The 21710-nt window shown below is 48.6% G+C and overlaps 1 protein-coding gene across 8 annotated transcripts in view; it reads left to right on the top strand.

Annotated features, from left to right (window-relative positions):
* The window catches only part of FAM167A (family with sequence similarity 167 member A), a 46330-nt gene extending 26689 nt beyond the window's left edge, over positions 1-19641 (top strand). For all 8 annotated transcript variants that reach the window (XM_063613483.1, XM_063613488.1, XM_055288314.2 and 5 more), the window contains one exon: positions 16504-19641. In XM_063613483.1, coding sequence (XP_063469553.1) covers positions 16504-16767 — 264 coding nt within the window. In that variant the 3' untranslated portion in view covers positions 16768-19641. The remainder of the gene's footprint in view (positions 1-16503) is intronic.
* Positions 19642-21710: the final 2069 nt, after the last annotated feature.

The raw sequence follows: 21710 nt of genomic DNA on the forward strand, positions 1-21710 counted from the left end.
TCTCAGTCAAAAGGTTAAACTTAATGCCATGGTTTCCCTCATTCATCGTCTTAACTCATTGAAGGCACCTTTAAAAAACCTATTCTTTAACTCAGTGAAAGTGATTTGCATAACCTTTTTTGTCGTATTTTAAGCCCAGAAGGAGGTTTTCTCTACAGCTGGGCAAGCCCTTCCTACAGATTTGTTAGGCTCAAGTGCAAATGTGTTGTTGGTTCTCACGTGGCCAAGGAAATCGATTAGAAATCTGTAATTCCCTTAGTCATGTGCATATTTTCCGTAACTCAAAGGGAGTTTTGACTGCAGGAGAAGGCAGGAGAAGGCACACTCTAACCTGTCCTCTGACCACCTAGCAGCTTTCCCAGGGGGCAGTGGTCAATGTCACCTCAACCAGAGGCAGGCAGTGCTGGGTCTGGACGCATCGTCTTAATCTGCTCTCGCCTCCTGCAAGAACAGCTAAAAGGCAGAATGACTGCCTGACTGTGGCTGATTTCTGAGGCTGGGAAGGATCCTAACAGCTCTCAGGGGTCAGCTGTCCCTCTCAGCTTTCAAGGAAAGGACTATCACTCCTGACGCCCCCAGGGATCAGCAAGTAGTTCAGATTTTCCTTCAGGCTAATGTGTTCAGGATTCAAGGCTGGTGGAGATCCTCTAAGCCTCTTAGTGCGACTCCCAGCTAAGACGGCCTGACCTTGGGCTCCCCGGGCGGAGCTGGAGATGTGTGGCTCTCTGGCTGTGGCAGGCAGGGCTGCGGCCACCTGACTCCTCCAGGCGAGGCCCAGTCTCGCTGCTCCTGGGACACTGGCTCAGGGGAGTGGCCGTTGTGCCGCTGCAGTTCTAGGCTGCTAAGGTCACCCGAAGGTCACAGCCCCCAGCTTTCACCTTCCAGGCAGCTGAGTAGCCTGGGTGGCAGTGGGGGGAGGGCATTGCTTGAGGAATTAGGGGAGCTAGAAAGAGCATGACCTGGAGCTGTGGGATTCTCTCCTCTCTAGCTGAGTCCGGAATTCAGAGCATTCGCACACGCCTCTGCCCGGGCTTGGGTCCATCAGCCAACTCCCTGGGATAGGGCCCTGGGCGCTCAGTACAGGGGAGCAGGGACCCTCCTTTCTGTTTTCTCTCTTCATTCACACCCACAAGTTCCCCTTGCCAACCCGGAAGTCAGAGAAAAGGGGCAATAAAGTCTTCCGTGTGGTTTATGCAGTGCCAGGACGAAAACCAAAACCTTCCGGCTTCCTAATGGGCAGTTTGTTGTGAGAAGCCCTGAGCACCCACTGATATTTTTCTTTTAGTTTCACGCAGGTGTGTGATCCCTGCAGACACCCCCTCCCGCCGTCTCCTCCCTCCCCCCGCACCAAGAAGGTGTTTATGGCTGTTAGAAAGACGAGAACCTTGACAAGTTTTCATCACTTAGGGCCTGTCGTGGCAGGAGGCCTGTGACCTAAACTTAGCTGGCCCCACTGTGGCCACAGCGTGGCTTCGAGGGGGCTGCCCTCTCCCTGTTAACCCTGTGTTGCCTGTGCTGCCTGCTTGGTATGCACAAGACTCTGGTATGTCAGGGGACAGCCCTCTGAGGCTGCTGTCATCCATGTGTGCTAAGCAGTGTGGCCAAATGGCAGGTCATACTCACCAGGTGTCTTCTGATGGGCATTGGGCAATACAGCCAGGTTGATACCCCCATCTACAGAGCCTTCCATATCCATTATCCTGCGAGAAGGCTGGGAAGTATTTGCTATTCCCATTTTACAGAAGAGAAGACTGAGGCTCAGAAAGGTTGTAGAAGTGAGGGACAGAAAGTTTAGAGCAACTTGGCCAAGGTCATATGCAAGGATGTGGCTAAGCCACGACACAGACACACATCACTTGGATCTGGATCCAGATCTGTTTTCTTTGTTCTGGGCACATCAGATGTCCAAGTCAAGGGGCCCTGAGCTGCCAGAAAGCCTGTGCTTCAACCCTTCAGAACAGGATACTTGTAAAAGGTCACACAGGAGGTTGCTAGCAATGCCTCGTAACAACCATTTGCAGGTACTGGGCAGCTGTACTGTTTCAGGATGAAGATAGCAAGTTGCTCAGAGCCATCGGCGAGGCACTGGCTGAGTGGGGATTTGGTTCACAAGAGAATTTCTAGTCCCATCCTCTGTTTACCCAAGGCTAAGTCTTCTCTGCATAGCCCAGGGCTTTCAGCCTGTCTGGCACCAGGCCTGCAGGAGGAAGATTCCTGTTCTATTCATCTGGGCAGATACGGCCTCTTGGGGGTTACCAAAGAATGTATAAACAAAAGAACCAGGAAAAGAAATACACCAAAACTTGATGATCTTTATTTCTGAGTGGTAATATTATTCTTTTGACTTTTCTATAGTTTTCAAAGTTTCTAAAATAGGAATATATCATGTATAATCAAGGGGAAAAGAGATTATTAAAAGACCAAAGAAGCAAAAGTGCCAGCACCAGGCTCTTCTCTCCCTTGCCAATGTAATCAGTATGCATTCTTCACCTTGTACTCTACAGATTTTTTTAAGGCATAGAATCTGCTAGAATAAAATAAAAGTAAGGCCTTCAATCTCCCAACATTCCTGTTTGATGTGAGAGCTGATGAGGTGGGACTGCTGGCCAGGGAGCTGCAGCTGACCCCAACCGGGAGGTCCTGCCTGCTCTCCCTTTCCTGGCTGTCTTGCAGGGTCAAGAAGGGAGTTGGAGGATCCCGACGGCAGCATCTCACCAGAATAGCAGCGCAGGGCGATCCTGGGGCTGTGAGAGGCAGGCAGGAGTCTTTTCATTCAGACCCGTGTCCATTCAGCACTACCAGCCTCACGTGGCCGCCTGGCTTCTGTGCTGGGGTGGGGTGGGGTGAGGCCAAGGTGGATGGGTCAGGACTCCTGTCTTTGTGAAGTTTCCCTTCCAGGGAGAAGACAGGCACATAAACACAGCGGCACGGTGTGACAAAAGTTATAATAGAGATGCAGTAAGTTGAGTTCTGAGATGATCTGGTGAGCTGAGGGCGGTGCTGAGTGGATGATGAAATTAACCAAAGGGAAATACGCAAATTCCTCACTTCCTCAGCAGCCAGATCCATGCCTGTCCACATAATTGCATTAAGCTTCTCCTTATTTCCTATTCATGTTTCTATAATAATAAACCCAGTTCCTCTGATGGGCACTTTCCCCATTATAACAGCACACCACAGTATGGGGTAGTGACTACTGGGTGAGGCACCCAGAGTGTTGGCTAAAAGTGCGGATCCCTCCCAGCCCTCCATGGAAATTCAGATTCCATAAATCTGGGGAGGTGTTGAGGTTTTAACAAGTACCTGCAAGTGATTCTAATGCAACTGGCTCATTAACTGGTCAAGAGTGCACTGGAAAAAGCATAATATGCGTGATTAGATTCAACTTCAAGTCAGATTCTACCAGATCTTAGTTGTGTGCCTTTAGGTAAACCAATTAACCAAGGCTTCTTGGTTTTGTGATTGTAAAATGATGATAATAAATCCGTTCTTGGCAGCGCGTTGAGCAGAGAGGAGGGGAATGAGCAGCATTAGGACACTGAACAGTTGCTGGGCCCCTGGGATGGTTGGGTGCTGTGTTATGCAAGTTTATACACACGCCTCACAGCATTCAATAGCCACAGCAATCTTTCCGGGTAGGCACGATTACTATCCCCATTTCACAGATGAGAAAACTGAGGTTAAAAAACTTGCCCAAGATCAATCAGCAGAGCAGGAATTTGAACTCAGATCTGCCTGACCTCAGAGCCCTGCGGTAGGTCTGGATTCACCCACAATGCCATAGGAAACCATGAGGCCCCTGGCAGCTGAAGCCCAAAGCATGTTCTTCCCAAGAAGACAGGAACCTGAGTAATAGAGTATGAAGTGACTTTGGAGAGCAAAACAGCCTCAAAGTAGCCTGGAGGGTGGAGCAGAAAATAGATTTGCCTCACTTCCCTTTGGAGGCGCAGGCAGAAAGGTGTAGCAACTGCACGTGCCTGGGAGCCCTAATTAATCCCACAGGGCCCCACTCCAGCAGCTCATGTCCTGCCCTCAGCTCTCCCTCCCTTGAGGTCAGCAGCCTGCTGACACCTTCCTAGCTGGTTCTCGCTCAGCATCGGATGTGAAGCTCCCGCTACATCTGTTTCCAAACCAGGGAATAGAGAACCCGAGAAAAGCCTAGAAATCCCAATCGTTGTGCCCCAGGGGTCTTCTGAGGGCTCTCGGATGACCCCAGGGCACTTCGGCACTCTGTTTTCATAGGACAGTTGTCACGTTGGCTAAAGCTTCCAGTTTCATGTAATGAAGCCCCAATTCCTGCCTGTAGATGGGGGAGGCCTTCCTGCAGGTAGAATTGAGAAGGCCATGCAGGGGAGCTCCTGTCAGAGCAGGGAGGCGACCCCTGCTAGGGGTGTCTCCTCTCCCTCCACCGTCTGGCCCAGAGACCCCCAGCAGCGTGGCTGAGCTCACAGAGGGGAGGGAGGCAGCCCTTCCTGCACGTCTTGCCGGGCGCCCAGCAAGAACAGCTGTGTCTGGGCCGTGCTCACAGCCTGGCAGGAGCAGCAGTGCTGGGACTGGCTGCTTGGCCTCACGAGGGCCCCCACTTGCTCTCCAGGGGAGTGGCAGGGAAGTTGAGGAAGGCCTTGGCCCCTAGTGGCGGGCCTGGCCCTCCTCATGTGCAAGCTAAGGACACCCCTGAGCGGGAGGGTCCCCCCCCGCATCTCCAGTCTGAAGTGCATTGACATTACCAGCCCTCTGACGCGGGCAACACTTGGTGATAGAGATGATAACACAGCCCTACCCAGCCCCGGACCGTGCTTGGTGACGTGGGACGGGCAGTACAGTTGTCAGAGATAAGGGAGTGCTCAGTAAAGGTGGGTGAAGCTTGGGCTGGGGACCCACCCTGAGCCAGGCTGTGAAGAGCAAAAAAAGGCTCCCGCAGAGACCCCGCACCCAGGAGGTGGGGCAAGCGCCACATGGGAAGTAAAAGCATAGTTGAATGGTTTGCTCTGTGGTTCTGTGTATGAAGACGAGACACAGTGGAACTAGTAATTCTGGAACTCAATGTCCTGTACAAAGTGTATGTATATGGGCTTATTTAATTCTTATAAATGATCAGTAGTGTGCCCATTAAATTATTGTCAATTATTATCAGTAAGTGGGTACTATTATGCTCATTGAGCAGATGAGGAAATTGAGGCTTAGGTGTGGGGTGGCTTGCCCAGGGTGGCGTCACCAGTGAGTTGAGGAGAAGGACTTTGAACCAGGGGCTGCTCCTCTGTCCTTTCTACTGGCTGCCTCTCCACAGGCCTGGGGGCAATGGGAGATCCCAGAAGGTGGCGGTCAGCCCGGGTAGCAGAGGGAGGAGTGATTTCTCCAGGACTGTCCCAGCCATGGAGACAGTCACTGGGTAATGGAGTGTGGAAAATCAAGACTTGGCTCTGGGGAAATTTAACTAACAGATTGATTCATTGATCCATTCATCTAACAAATGCCTTTCGAGCACCAGAGGATGCCCCACGCACTGCGGTGGCCCCAGTCGCTGTCTCTCATCTGGTGTTTTGTCATCTATTGGGAGACACATGATAAAAAATGAAACCGATGCCCAACACGTGGGTGCCATGGTGGAGGATGCATGGAGGGGCAGTGGTAGGAGGCGCCCATGGGGCTGTCATCCCCTCTGCAGGGAGGGGGACAAAGGCTGAGCTGGTCCTGAAGGGTGACAGGTGGAGAAGGGACCACGGGAGGGGACAGAGCCTCAGTGTGGCTGCCTTGCGGGGGCAAGGGCATCAGGGTGGGAGAGAGGAAGCTGGAGAGGTCAAGGAAACAGGAGGGTCCCGGGATACCTTTGAAAGGTTTGAAGAAGCAGGGAGACCTGCCCATCAGCCTCTTGAGTGGAGACAGATTGAGCGAGGGGGAGGCAGGCACGGAGGAGGCCCAGATGCTGGGAGCGGAGGTGCAGAGGACCCAAGTGCAGGGGTGGGTACCAGTGATGCTGATCTGGGCCTGCCCTCACCCAGCCAGCAGCAGTCACATCTCTCCCCCTCTCTCTCGGGCACAGAATGTCTTCCTTGGGTGTATAGTTTCCAGAAACTCCTCACTTCCAAGATGCAGTCTGATGGGAGGGGAGGAAGGTGATCAGCATCCTCTCTGTGAAGGGCACATGCCACCTGTCCAGAGTCACTCATGTCATCAGAGGCTGCATTAGGACTGGAACCCAGAGCCCCTAGCGGCAGATCTAGGGGCTCTTCAGAATGCATCACTCTGTCCTTCCCAAAGGCCAGCTTCACCCCTGAAGGTGTAGTTTGGCCCACACCTTCCAAGTTTGAAAAATCAACGGCCTCATCACAGGGGTAGAGCTTAACTCTTGCTGTGGAGTCCTCGGCAGGGCCCGAAGAGCCTCCTGCTCTCTGCCCAGCTCTGGGGCTGTGGTCTCTCCCTCCCAGCAAACTCACCATTCTCCAGGGGGCACGGGAGCCCCTGGCAGGGAGGATCCCTGGAGGCCTGGCTCAGATGGAGTCATCTTGCTGTCTCCTTCCTGCCTTCAAGTCAGCCCAGTGACAGGAGCCATTGCACCTGCCCCCCTCCCACCCACAGCCCCAGGCCAGGGGCCTGAAAGAGAACCCAGGACCAACCCGGCTCAGAGTCCCTGCCCTGCAGGCCCTGGGCTGCAGAGCGTGAGTGTGGCCTCCGCTCGCCAGGAGAGTCAGCTTCAGCTCCCTCCCGCTGGGCTGCAGCCTCCCAGAATAGAGACCTCTGCGAAACAAGCTCCAGCCTTCCTCTGGAAATCAATTCACAAGACCAGCCTGGTTCCTAGGGGTGTTTGCGTTTCTTTCTTCACATTTCCCCAGAACCTCCAGTTGCCCTTCAGCAGCGCGCTTGAAGGGCACTCCTGCTTTCTTTCCTGCCAGCGTTAATCTGGCTCTCAGGGACCAAACCCGAGATCATGTAATACAGTTTTACCCAGGCTTCTAAGTGGATTTTTCTGCACAACACTGATGAAAATAATAAGGCAGACCTGCAGGTGAAGTTAAATAAGATAAGGAAAGCGATTACACAAATTGTTTCCTGGGTTCAAGAACTGTGAGTCTCATTCCCAAATCGTGGGACGGTGGAACATGTACTGGGCCTGCACACACAGCTGGCAAAACCGCCTGGATTTTACACGCAGCCTCTTTTCAGCATGCATCAGAGACTAGCTACTGGGCTGGGGTAGAAGAGATAAGAGCCCGACTTGAAGGGACCAGACAAAATGCCCTTTGCCACCTTGAGATTCTGTCTGCCTGCCCAGTTCTGAGGCGATTACCATGCTCTCCAGGACACGCACTCTCTGGCCTCTGGTTGGCCCCTGTGCACTGGGATTTCTCTCAAGCCAGCTTTAAAGATGCGTCCAGAAATCTCTGCCCCAAACGTGTTTACGGATTTGCTGCCATCACAGCCCTTATTTCACCAAAGTAAAAGAACAGAGGGTTCCATAAGCCAAAGCGCACAAAGCCACATTCTCCAGGAATGGAAGCATTAGACAATAGAAAAAAGACAAGTCTTACCCGAAACCCTATTAATAGTTTTTGTTGGAAAGGGGAGGATTTGCCTGGTGGTCTGTGTATTGCCTTTATTTTAGGAAGCAGAAACCATGGTGGGTTAAAGATAACACATTCATAGAGTTGCTCCTTATGCTCCCAGTGGTCTGACAATTACATGTTCTTTGCTATTTTTTATTTTTTTAATTTTTTTTGTCATACTTTAAGTTCTGGATTACATGTATAGAATGTGCAATTTTGTTATATAGGTATACACATGCCATGGTGGTTTGCTGCACCCATCAACCCGTCACCTACATTAGGTATTTCTCCTAATGCTATCCCTCTGTACCCCCCACCCCTTGACAGGCCCCGGTGTGTGGTGTTCCCCTCCCTGCGTCCATGTGTTCTCATTATTCAACTCCTACTTATGAGTGAGAACATGTTGTCTTTGGTTTTCTGTTTCTGTGTTAGCTTGCTGAGAATGATGGTTTCCAGCTTCATCCATGTCCCTGCAAAGGACACGAACTCATCCTTTTTTGTGGCTGCATAGTATTCCGTGGTGTATATGTGCCATATTTTCTTAATCCAGTCTATCATTGATGGACATTTGGGTTGGTTCTAAGTCTTTGCTATTGTGAATACTGCCACAGTGAACATACGTGTGCATGTGTCTTTATCATAGAATGATTTATAATCCTTTTGGTATATGCCCAGTAATGGGATTGCTGGGTCAAATGGTATTTCCTGTTCTAGATCCTTGAGGAATCACCAATTGGCAAAAAAAAAAAAAAAAAAAAAAAAAAAAAAAAAAAAAAAAAAGGATTTTGTTCTTTGCCAAAGGCCTGAGAGGCTGGCTGGGGTGACTCAACTGTCAGTGTGGGTTTCATGCTGTCCCTGGCAAAGGCTAGTCTACCATAGGGTGTGCATTTGGGAAAGGCAGCATTTTTGTAGAATTTGCATCCTTACTCAGCATCCCGTGGCTGATCTGTGTTCCACAATGGTTGAACTAATTTGCACTCCCAACATTGTATAAGCATTCCTATTTCTCCACATCCTCTCCAGCATCTGTTATTTCCTGACTTTAATGATCAGCATCCTAACTGGTGTGAGATGGTATCTCCTTGTGGTTTTGATTTACATTTCTCTGATGACCATTGATGATGAGTGTTTTTTCATTTGTCTGTTGGCTACATAAATGTCTTCTTTTGAGAAGTGTCTGTTCATATCCTTTGCCCATTTCTTGATGGGGTTGTTTTTTTCTTGTAAATTTGTTTAAGTTCTTTGTAGATTCTGGATATTAGCCCTTTGTCAGATGGATAGATTGCAAAAATTTTCTCCCATTCTTTAGGTTGCCTGTTCACTCTGATGATAGTATATGTCCTTTTTAAAATTTTTAATTCCTAAAATCTTCGAGCGGTTTTAGACCCATAGACATCAGTCCCTGGGATCAGAGAAAGTATTCGAGCAGACCTCATTGGCAACTAAGAATAAAAGTATTTGCTTCCCTTGAATGTGAAGAAATCACTCAGTGTTTTAGACCAAGCAAGTGAACACAGATCAGCCACGGAGTGTTGAGTAAGGATGCAAATTCCACAAAAATGCTGTCTTTCCCAAATGCACACCCTATGGTAGACTAGCCTTTGCCAGGGACAGCATGAAACCCACACTGACAGTTGAGTCACCCCAGCCAGCCTCTCAGTCCTTTGGCAAAGAACAAAATCCTTTTTTTTTTTTTTTTGCCTATTGGTCCAATACTCTCCTTCTGTGGCCTCCATCTCCAGTAAACCCCCAGAGAGGCCCTTCTACCTCCCAGACTACTCTTCAAGGTCTCATCAGCTTCCAGTGTCACTCAGGCTAGAGACAACATCACTGAGACCACCCTCCAACTGTCCAGGCTGGGCCGCCATTCCCCAGCACCTGCGGCCACGCTTGTTGCAGGCAGGCTGACCGGCCATCTCTATTTGCCAAGGACTAAGGAGGTCCCCTGGATGCAGGATTCTCAGTGCTAGAACCAGGTAGGTCCTGGGCACACTGGACTGAACTGATCGCTCTAAATTTACAGACTCTGCTGTTGTTTTTTAAATGGTGGTCAAATATGTATAATATAAAATGTACCATTTTAACCATTTTATATGTACAGTTCACTAAATATATTCACATTGCTGTGCAGCCGTCACCACCATCCATCTCCAGAACTTCATCCTCCCAAATGGAAACCCTGTGCTCACTAAACGCTAACTCCCCATCCCCTCTCCCCAGCCCCTGGCACCACTGTCCTGCTTTCCATCACTATGAATTGGACTATGCTAGGAACCTCTCCTAAGTGGAATCGTACAGTATTTGGCCTTTAGTGGCTGGCTAATTCACTTAGCATAATGTCCTCAAGATTCATCCATGTTATAGCATGTGCCAGGATTGTCTTCCTTTTCAAGGCTGAATAATATTCCACTTTATGGATAGGCCACATTGTATGGATCCATTCATCCATGGAGGACACTGGGTTGGTTCCACCTATTGGCGATCGTGAACATGGATGTACAAATCCTGGTTCTAGCTTTTGCCTTCATTTGTTTGGGGTGTGTACCTGGAGTAGCATTGCCATGTCATATGGTAATTCTGTTTAACTTTCCGGGACCCTCCATGCTGTTTCCCACACCTTTCTTAGGGCTTTTTATTCCACCCAGCTCCGAGGTAGGAGTCAGCTCTTCTGACTCCCCAGGTCCAGAGAGACCCCCCAGCAAACCACTGGCTTGGTGCATTAGACTTCTATGATCTGAATGTTCTCAGCTGACCTTCTTTTTTTCCTCTCTGGGTCCTTCTTCCAGGGCCTCCCTGCCCGTCTCCTCCAGCCCCCTCGCCACACCCTCCCCTCACCAAGTAAAGCTTGGAAGTAAGGAAATCTCTATCCTCTTCCAGAGCCATTTAATTACCGTCTTCTGTGACTTAATCCTGCCCTTGGGGGTTTGCCTTCTACCTTGAGAAACAACCTGGCTCTATCTCTGTCTCTTTTTTTTTAATTGGTCTTTAAAATTTTTTCAAAAAGACTTTATTGAGATAAACTTTACATACAATTCACCCCATTTGAAGTGTGCAGTTCAGTGGTTTTTAGTGTTCAGAGTTGTGCAAGCATCATCACATATAATTTTAGAACATTTCAACACTTCACCCAGGTGCAGCGGCTCACATGGTAACAAGCATTCTTGTCTGCCTCAAAAAAAACCACACATCTGTAGCACAGATCACAAGCACAGCTGTTTCAACGGGGCCATGTGTGGCTGCCGCCCTTCACTTCTTCCAAGCCTGGTGGGGACACCCTGTTACCACAGTGCTTGGACAGCCCCCGACCAGTGACATCTCTTCCCTTTCAACAAGTTCTGTGCCCTAATTATGGGGTTGCTGGGATAACAGGCTGCACCTCTGAGAATTCAGCAAGTGCTTTTGTTCTCAGAGAGACACCAGGCCTCACTGGGAGCGCGGACTGGAAATCGGCACATCCTATGGTAGAGCCTTTGCCAGAGACAGCATGAAATCCACACTGAGAGTTGAGTCACCCTGGCCAGCTTTTCAGGCTTTTAATGAGGGCTTAAAACTGGGAGGTCCTTACTGGGTTCCATGTTCTGTGCCTTGGCCTGGAGAGAGGGGACTTAAGTGACGGTGCACCTCTACTTTGATTTGGCCAGCATAGTTCATATTTTCTACCATGCTATTTGTTGTCGAATTTCATTCTCACTGTCCTTGGAAGAGATGAGAAGAGGCCTTATCTCTTTTCTGTAGATGAAGACACAGAAGTTCCAAGTGGCAGTGACTTGCCACCCAACGAGTGAGGAGTGGAGCTCAGCTTGAACCTGGGTTCTAACCCAGGGCTATAGATTTTCCCTTTCTGCCGCCCCTGGGCCCAGCTCGCCTCTGAGCAGACAGGAGCCCCCGAGAGTCCTCCAGCTCTGGGTGCTGACAGGCCCCAGTGTGGTCCAGATGCCACCATTCATAGGCTGGCGGGCCAGGAGCAGTTCCTTAACTTCTCTGAGACAGTTTCCTTGTCTGTAAGACAGACGAAAATCACACCTGCCATCTAGAGTTGTGGGAAAACGTGATGAAACAATCTATGTCAAACATGTGCGGCTGCAGCCAGGGCTGGGTTGTCATCCCCGCCTCCAAGGGGCCCCTTGGCAGAGCTTGAAGGGAAAACAGGAGGAGGGACTCCAGCCCCAGCTCCGACCTGCTCTCCTGAACTGGCGCAGCCCTCTGTGCCTTCCCTGGCAACCACCATCCTCCCGACTAACTCCACACAGGACCAGCAAAGACCCATGTTCATTGCAAATCTCTAAAAAGATTAATTTATAAAAAGCTGCTTAGCCATCAGAAACCAGAGGACATGATGCTAAGTGGAATAAGCCCGTCACAAAGGACAAATACTGTGTGATTTTACTTCTGTGCGGTTCTGAGAGTAGTCATATTTATATAGACAGAAAGTAGAAGGGTGGGTGCCAGGGGCTGGAGGAAGGGGATGGGGAGTTAGTGTTTGATGGATGCAGTTTCTGTTTGGAAAGATGAAAAGAGCTCTGGAGATGGATGGTGGTTGCGCAATAACGTGAATGTACTTAATTGCCACCGAGCTGTCCACTTAAAAATGGTTAAGATGATAACTTCTATGTTTTATGGATTTTATCACAACTGGAAAAAAATTCTGGAAACACATTAAGCCTCTTAGTCCTGCACATTTTGCTCAGATTTCTTTTTTTTTTTTTTGCTTTTTTTTTTTTTTTGCTCAGATTTCTTCAGAGTCTGTGGGAACTCGTGTGGATTTGGTTCAATTACAGCAGAGTGACCTCTTAATCGGGGCTCAAGTTAGTGTTTAAGGTGCAAAGCCACCTTTGCAAAATGCCTGTGTGGCCCAGGGAGCAGCCGAGCATGGGCCCAGCACAGCCAGGGCTCCCGCAGCACGGGGACAAACCCTGTTCTTTGGGGCAGGAGATGAGTTTGTTGATTTGTGTGCAGGGACCCCCACACAGTATGTATTGTGAGCATCTAAATGTTAGAACCCATAGTGCATCCTAGCGAGATGCTCACGCTGTGAGACGCCCTCAGAACCAAAGCCCACTGAGGCAGTTGCGATTCCCAGCCCCCTCCTCATGTTCTCTCAGAGCCCAAGCAGGAAGACCGGCTGGAATCTCCATCCCTATTGAAGCTGCGGCTTTCTTTCTCTTTTCACCCTTACACAGAATTGAATGCATCTGCACAGCATGGGCATGCAACGCAACGCCATCCAGGCAGCCTTTGTCCAGTCCATGGAAACTGACACAGGCCTTACTGTCAGCCCTCTTTCTAGCTGCCTCTGATGGGTCTTAAAGCCTAAATTGTTCTCTGACCTTTGACCAGATCTATCAGCCACAGAAAAACAGCCCCTTCCTTCCTGCTGGTCCACAGAGATGTGTCTACCACAGCCTGCGCCTCACAGATAGTCTTAGACACCTGGCCACAGCCCAAATTCCCCGACTTCGAAGCATCTTTTCACACCAAAGATGCAATTCCTGGGGCCAAAGCTCAAATCTAGACCATAGGGTTCCTAGTTTTTCAAAAAGATCTATTGTCAAATTACAGAACACTCCAAAGAGAAGTGACAGATGACTGTATTAAGGCAATGGGTGTTCGCAGACAATATCTTTCAGGCAGATTTGAACCCCATCTCCTTCAGAAGGGTTTAGGTAGACCCTAGTTCACTTCCAGGCTCAGTTAGGGACACCATAAAAAAACAAATGACCAGCCACCCTATCATTAATTTGGTGCTATTCTAGATCAATAGAATTTAATTGGCAATAAATTTGAGTTTATTCAATCCTTGAGGCCCAAGGATTGAAAAGTAAACTAACGAATGTGGCTATGAACTTCAATCCCAATTTTGCCATTAGATACCTTGCTGACTCCCAAGCAAGAATTTCTATCTTGATTTTTCTCATATATGAAATCAGGAGAAAAGAGATCTGTACAAGTGCATAAAAAATGAGAGAAAGAGGAAAAAAAGAACATTGAGATGCTCGCTGGCAAGGTCCCTTAATTTTTCTACCCTGCAATGTGCTCTATTATAAACCTAACAGCGAGAAAGGGAGAACAATGCCTTCATTTGCATAACTACAGGGCATCTCAGGGCTCATTTTTCTAAATCAGTTTGGCTCCAGGCACTAGGTAAATGGCACAGCCTAGCACGTCGCAGAAATACTAAAACAATAACCACTTACCAGTGGAGACAGAGGAAACAAAGATTCAGATCTCGAGTCAAGTAGGAGCAGCTGGCAACCTGTCTCAGTGACCAAGTGTTGCTTACAGAAGGCGCTCTGCACTAAGCCAGTCCCTTTGTACCATGTCACAACTGAGAAACCAGCCCTCTGAGCTCCAGCTATCATCCTGACTGTTAAAATATGGACCCAGACTGTCCTGCTGGTACCTCAGGAGTGGCTGTGAGGCCCGTCAAGGTTAAACATGAAAGGAAAATACATCTCAGGACTCCAGAATCACTAAGCCAAAGGGAAAAGTCGAGCTGGGAACTGCATGAGACAAAGCTGCCTCTCATTTTGTTTCTAAATAAGATAGCTGCAAAGATAAAACCTACATACCTCCCTCACAGTTGGTCCACAAGGAACTTCCCTGTTGGGCCCCCAGATCTGTACCGTAAAACAGTTCTGTTGAACTTCACCCTGGCAATGTAAATTGACAGCTGATCTTCTCAGGTGCGGGACAAAGGACGGAACTCAAAGTCATCTCTCTGCTCACCTGAGACGAATGCATACCTGATTGCTTCACGTTCCCTGTGTTTGTTATCTTCTATAAAAATGCAGATTCAGTGAGCCAGACTAAGACACAAGTGACTTTTCCTGTACCCTAAACACACATGTAAATTGTGTATTCGGTTGATCAAAGACCCAAAAGAATGCAATTGTTCGTCTCTTATCTATCTACACCTTTAAAAAATTTCTTCCTCTTCCCCCAATATCCACTCCTTCCCCTTTAAATATTAAGGCTCTCAAAATCATCTTTGAGGAAAGGAATAGACCTGCCTCCCAGGCGTGCATCCTTAACCTCTGCAAAATAAACTTTCTAAATTGTTGACACCTGTCTCAGACACTTTTGGTTTACAGCTGGTTTGGGAAAATGGGAGTGTGAAGCCAGGTGAGAAATTATTATCACATCTCTTTGTTAACAGAAAAAAACTCTGTAAAATACTTAAAGAGGTTTATTCTGAGCCAGTATAAGTGACCATGGGCCAGGGAACAGTCTCATGAGGTCCTGAGAAAGCTTGCCCTAGGTAGTCCAGTTAGTTTGGTTTTACACATTTTGGAGACAGGAGTTACAAGCAAAGACATAAATCAATACACAGAAGGTATACATTAGTTCAGCCTAAACAGGTGGGATATCTTGAAGGGGCTTGGAGGGTAGGGGTGCTTAGAGGTCTTAGGTAGATTCAAAGATATTTTTATTGGCAGTTGATTGAAAGAGTCAAGTTTTGCCTAAAGACTTGAAGTCAGTAGAAAGAAATGCTTAAGACAAAGGACAGTTGTGGAGGCCAAGGTTCTTGTTATGTAGATGAAGCCTCCAGGTAGAAGCCTTTAGAGAAAATAGATGGTAAATGTCTCTTTTCAGACCTTAAAATTGCCAGACTCTCATTTAATCTCTCCTAGATCTTGGAAAGGCCTAGAAAGGGAAGGCTTGATTGCATTAATGGAAATGCTGTACAGATGTAAATATCTCCCACAAGAGGTGGTTTTGCAGGGCCATTTCAAAATCCGTCAAAGAAATATACTTCAGGGTAAAATATTTTTATTTTCTTCAGCGTTTGCTATCTGTTATGTGATGCTATACCAGAGGCAGGAATTTGCTACCTTATTGCCGCAAAGAGTCTGTTTTGTCAGTCTTATGATCTCTATTTCAATGTTAATGCCGATCTGCTGTGCCTAAACTCCAACAGCAACGGAGGGTATAACAAAGCATGTCTGAACTCCATCCCATCACAGCTGGGAATTCAGTTTTCAGGTTTCTCTGGGGTCCTCTTGATGAAGAGGGGGCTTGTTCAGTCAGCTGGGGGGGCTTAGGATTTTACTTTTTGTTTACACGTCAATAGGAAACATCAAGCCAGTAAAAATATTAGGAATCTTCTACAGGGTCACTAAGCACTCTGCTAGCTCCATACACCACACTGCAGCTCGTCCTTGAGCAGCAGAGGAACTTAATTGTCAGTCATTTTGGTTCTGGCGTCCAGCTGTCCGGTTTCCTCATCCCAGCTCGGCTGTGGATGAGCTTTGTGAGCTGACACAGCTAATTCCCTGTCTCTACCTCTGCATCCTCCTCTATAAGCTGTGGGTGATCATGGTGAGGTCACTTCACAGGTTGTAGTGACGGTTAACTGTTGCATGTTAATAGACCCAAAGGCCTTAGAACTGTTTCATAATAAAACACCCAGTACCTAGGAACCAATTTTTGTTTGGCTGTTTTGAAACTTTACCAAGAAACGTTTCAGGCATTCTAAAACGTTTGAAGACTAATGTAACAACATGACACTCCCTAGTGTAAGAAACAAAACTTGGCCATCACAGTCAAAGCCCCCATCTACCTTTACCAATCACAGTCCCTCCTTCCAACCTAGAAGGTAACCATGCTCCTGAATTTGATAGCTGTCACCCTATGCTTTCCTTTATACTCTTACTCCATCTGAATGAAACTCTAAACAATGAGAAAGCACTGGAAGTATCTTCCAGCCAGGACCAATATGCATGTCTTTCAGAAGGATTTAGATATAGCTACTAGCCTAGCACAAAGTATTGTTTTGCAAGCACACCCTCATTTGTCACCTTGCTTTCTGTGTCTTTTCACCTCCCAGAGCAGGGAAAGTGCTAATATTTCTAGATGGACCAATGATCTAAGACATTAGTCAGGGTCCTGCTAACCAGTCTGTGCCTGTCAGGGACTCTGGAGCCACTCTCTGCTGACCCTGCCTCCTCCCCCTCCCTTCCAGACGGAGATGCGGCTGCAGGACCAGCAGCTGGCCAGACAGCTCATGCGCCTGCGCGGCGACATCAACAAGCTGAAAATCGAGCACACCTGCCGCCTCCACAGGCGGATGCTCAACGACGCCACCTATGAGCTGGAGGAGCGGGACGAGCTGGCCGACCTCTTCTGCGACTCCCCTCTTGTCTCCTCCTTCAGCCTCTCCACGCCACTCAAGCTTATTGGCGTGACCAAGATGAACATCAACTCTCGGAGGTTCTCTCTCTGCTGAGGGGCCCTCAGACTGGGTGGAGGGGCTGGAGCAGACGACTTGGGCTGGAGGGATGTTAGAGGAAGCTGAGGCCAAGTTACTCCAGTGGGTCTCCCAGAGGCAGGGGTCCCTGGGACTGGTGACTCAAGGGCCCCAGGACCTATTCAGTGGTGCTCTCCCAGGGGCCCTGGGTGTGGATGCCAGTGTCTCTGTGACTGGCCCTTGCTTAATACCCAAAGAGCTCTGCAGAAGGGCTGCTCCAACCAGATGTTAAATGAGACCTGGGTTCCCACCATAATCCATCCCTCCACAGTCACGTTCCTGTTTCCTGGAATCACTGGTGCTATGAACTGGGATTCCCAAAGGGAGGCCCCCCAACAAAGCTGTCATTCTTGCAGAATGCTGTCTCCCAAGGGCCTTGGGGAAATTAGGTATGTCAGATGTGCCTGTCTCACGTGCTGTTGCTGTCCTCCAAGTATTGTCTCAAATTCACCCTAAATACATGACTCAGCAACACTGACAGGGACCTACTAGGAAGGGAAAATCAAAAGGCATGACAAATGGGCACTTGGGGATGCAGCCCCAATGGCTGGCAGCCAGTGTCTCTGGTGAGCCTGACACTACGAGGCTGTGTAAATTGTAAATTCTGGCGTGTGCTGGGACATGTGATGGGGGCACTAGCGTAGCTTGGGTGCAACAAGCACAGATGTCCCCACTGTCTCCCCTGACCACATGCATCTCCAAAGAGCCTCTTCACTGCCACTCACACCCCAGGGCGACAGCCTGGGAGACCACTGGTGACTGAACCAGGCAGGTCCTGAAAGCATTTTTCATAACTGAATTCTCCTGGAGGGGCGTGACCGGGGCCTCCTGGTGGATTCTGCTGGTGTCACCTTACTGCCCTCTCCGGAAAGACAATCGAGGGAGCCCAGAGGCCCATCCTGAGCCTCCTCTGAGATTTTGTGCCTGACCTAAACAACTAGTTTTAATTGAATAAGACTGTTACTGATGTGTTGTTCACTTGTTAATAACTGATATTTGTTCAAATGGGGAAGCCACTTGTGTAGGTCAACTACAGTGCATAGGATTTGATTTTAAGAGTTTCTCCCTCACAACAGGCTTGAGGATCAGCAAGTTAAGACCCCAGCAGGTTAGGAAGGTCAACCTGGGGTCATACCACATGGCAGGGGTTCCTCAGCCAGACTGGTAGAATCCCAAGATCAGAAGTGTTTCTGACCTTTGATGTCATCTAGTCGAGTCCTCTCATTAGTAAAGGAGCAAAGTGAAACCTGGGGGAGGAGAAGGACTTCCCTCAGGTTGCACAGCTATTTAGGCTGTAGAATATTGATGTGCCAAACCATTGTTGATAATGCCTAGTAGATCACATGTTGATGAACTTGAACCCCAAAGATGGTCGTGATGCTTTGCCAAACCCGCACACTGCCCAACCCCTCTACTCTGCACCTCAGCCCCCACCCACATCTCCTAGAGTATTGCAATTCAGAACATTTGAGTCAATGTGGAGCAAGGCACAGACAGTGGCCGCACAGGGCATGTGTCAGTAATCACTGTCCCATGGTCTACACACGGCATCTGGCTGCTCTGTCTACTGTGACTTCTTCCTGTGTAATCTCAGTGGGGCCCGTGTCCACTCACACATCGTGACCCACATAGGAGAGAGGTTGCTTTTCTTTTGTGGGCTGAGAGTAGGACAATCCGAATGAATGATCTCTAGTAGACAGAAAAGAACTTGGTCTCTTTTTATAATTTCAAAGAGCCAGAAGTTCTATGCTTTCTTCAAACTAGGTAGAACAACGCAGCCGAGATCTACTGTCTGCCATGCTCTGTGCAATGAAGTCTGCAGGCCTGAGAACCATGCACTGCGCTTATTCCTCAGAGCTCTGCACAAACACTGCCAAGTTCTGAAGAAGCACTCCTTTCCTGCCAACCTCCTTCCAGATGAGCCCTTGAGGTCTCGGGCTGACCTACACACACATACACACACACTCACAAGACAGAGAACATGCCATAAACATCCTTGAACCCATGCAGAAAAGCCCATCCCATATTCTGAAACAATGCCAAATTGGGTTTTTCTTTTTGGAAGTCAGTCATTACGGTAACCGAAACCATTGGGTTCAACGAAAACGGAAAGATTTAGTTGAATATAGTCAATCCAATTAAGTTGGATGCAACTGAGTGATTTAGTTGCTCGGGTAACCCAGTGCTTGCTTGCTTGCTTCATTCTCTCGGAGGAAACTAAGATCAAGACACATGTTTGTGGATAGGTTAAATGTCTGAGCTATTTTGCTCAGTTTATCCTAAGAACTTTATTGTGGGATGAGGAGGTGACCCAAGATGAGAAGTGAAGGGGGACAGCGATGTTTTCTAAACATCGTCCAGTGTTGACTGGCTTCCTTACTTTCCACAGCGAACACAACTAACCCCATTAATTCAGCTTTGTGAAGTCCTTGCATTCTGTGGGTCTCTGAGTCAGCAGCAATATTGTCCTAACCTCCATCCCACCCTCCTGGCTCACCACAAGTGTACAGTGCTGTTTGCAGTTGTATTCATTATCCATCCATCTCTCTGCCATCCCCAAGCATCCCTGAGTGTAAAACACAAAGTCTCCACCAACGCTGCCGTGCGTGGTCGTGTCTGATGCCTTCAGGGTCTCAGCAGCCATCACAGAGGCCTGGAGGGCTGGGGCAGGCTTGATGATGCCTGACCGAGTTCAAGACCCACACCCTGTAGCAATACCAAGTGCTATTACATAATCAATGGATGATTTATACTTTTATTTTTTATGATTATTTGTTTCTATATTGCTGTTAGAAAAAGTGAAAAATACTTCGAAAGAAGATACCCATATAAAAATAAAAGGAGAAAACAGTGCTTGTCCTTTTAGCTTGTTCCTGTTCACACACAGGATGGATGGATGGATGGATGGATGGATGGATGGATGGACGGACAGATGGGTGGATGAACAACAGAAGGAAGGAAAGAAGGAAGATTTTTGCAACCAGATGAAGGCATGGGAGGGAGGGAAAGATTCACCCAAATCACTCTTCTTCCTTTCTTGTATCTTCCCCTTGAGGAAGCTATGTGGTGGTTGTTACTATCGGGAGTTCCACAGGTAAGCCGAGGTAGAATTTAAAATGCAGTCTTTATTCCTGAGTTTGACTGAAGCCAGAGCCAAAGTAAACCCACTCTCCTCCAGTGGCCGTTTCCAAAGGTGATCATATTATGCTCTGAGATCTTATGCCTGAAATTTTTTCAGCCACTTAAAGCACCTCTTAAACCTCAAAATCGAGCATGCATGAAAATCACCTGGGCTGCTGTTACAAATGCATATTCCCAGGAGAAGTACTGGGTTCCAGCCCCAGAGATTCTGGCTGTGTCGCTCCAGGCTTCACAGACCCCCCAGGTGATGGACAACAGGTGGTCCAAAGACACTTTGAGAAACCTTTGGAAGACAAAGCAGGCGAGGGAAGGCACTGTTTTTCATTGATCCAATCTCTGTGTTCTCAGCAAAGGCCTATGTCAGAGGGTCACAGCGGGTGTCACTAATCCCGTTTTGTGGAAGGAACAACTGAACAACAATTGCAGATCTCTGTCAATTCCTTGAGATGATACCTGCTGCCTACACCAAGAGGAGGAGTGCCTGTGATGTCTCCTTCCACAAAGAGCACTCAGTATAAGCTGCTGGGGGGAGCGTGGGCATGAGGTGGGTGGGGAACAGGTACTTGGGAATCTGCCATCTGCCCCGAACATGTGGTTCAAAGGGCATTCAAGAAGTAAGGGCCTTTCCACCCTGCCAGTGGGACCACACATGCACTTTTGCAGCCCAGAGGGAAATGAATGTGACCTCCAAACAAATCCAACCATTCTAAGTGCCACAAAGAAGATAAAACGTGAGACAGCGCCAGACGTGGAGGGGGCTGCTTTTCCCAGGTGGTCAAAGCTTCCTGGAGAAGAGCTATTCCAGCGGAAGTGGCAATTGTGCAGAAGTCAGGAAAAAGAGCGCTCCAGGAAGGAAAAGATAGTCCCAGACCCCAAGGTCTGCAGAGGGAGGCCAGTGCAGCAGGCGGCTGCAGAGGCTGGCGGGGGCTCTCCAGCCTGTAGAGCAGAGTCAGGAGCTGGGATTGTATCTGGGTGGCGCAGGAAGTTTTCTGGGGTTTTTGAACGATACCTGATCTGATTTAAACTTTCATAAGATCGAAGTAGAAAGTACTTAGTGCTGTGTAGAGAGTGAGGAAGAGGAGCAGAAGTTGAGCCCAGAGGGCAATTAGTGGCAGGGGCAGGGGCAGGGGCAGGGGATGTGAGCGTGATTTAGACCGGGCAGCAGCTGCAGAGGGGGTGAGGAGTGGTCCGATAGGTATTTGCTTAGGGACATCTTTGGGGACGTACTTTGGGGACAATTTAGATATGGAGTATGAAGGAAATGGAGGAACTAGATAGAGATGGTCCTCCTGTCGGCAGCTGGATGAAGATGGGGTGCTGTTCACTCAGAATGAATGGGGGCAGACGGGTGGCAGCAGTGGTGCTGGTTCACGGTATATTTAAATGTTGATTTAATACAAGTGGGGAGTGAGTTGGACACAGGGCCTGGAGTTCAGGAAAAATGCCAATGTTGGAGACACAAATCTGGGAGTCTGGATTCAGTTGTTTCGATAATATTAAAAGTACTACACCGGCTGGGTGCGATGGCTCACACCTGTAATCCCAGCACTTTGGGAGGCCTAGGTGGGTGGATCACGAGGTCAGGAGATCGAGACCATCCTGGCTAACATGGTGAAAACCCATCTCTACTAAAAATAAAAAAGTTAGCTGGGCGTGGTGGCAGGCGCTTAGTAGTCCCAGCTACTTGGGTGGCTGAGGCAAGAAAATCACTTGAACCTGGGAGGCGGAGGTTGCAGTGGGCTGAGATGGCACCACTGCACTCCAGCCTGGGCAACAGAGTG

Source organism: Symphalangus syndactylus, chromosome 1 (genome assembly GCF_028878055.3).
Source record: "Symphalangus syndactylus isolate Jambi chromosome 1, NHGRI_mSymSyn1-v2.1_pri, whole genome shotgun sequence".
In the NCBI taxonomy this organism is placed as follows: domain Eukaryota; kingdom Metazoa; phylum Chordata; class Mammalia; order Primates; family Hylobatidae; genus Symphalangus; species Symphalangus syndactylus.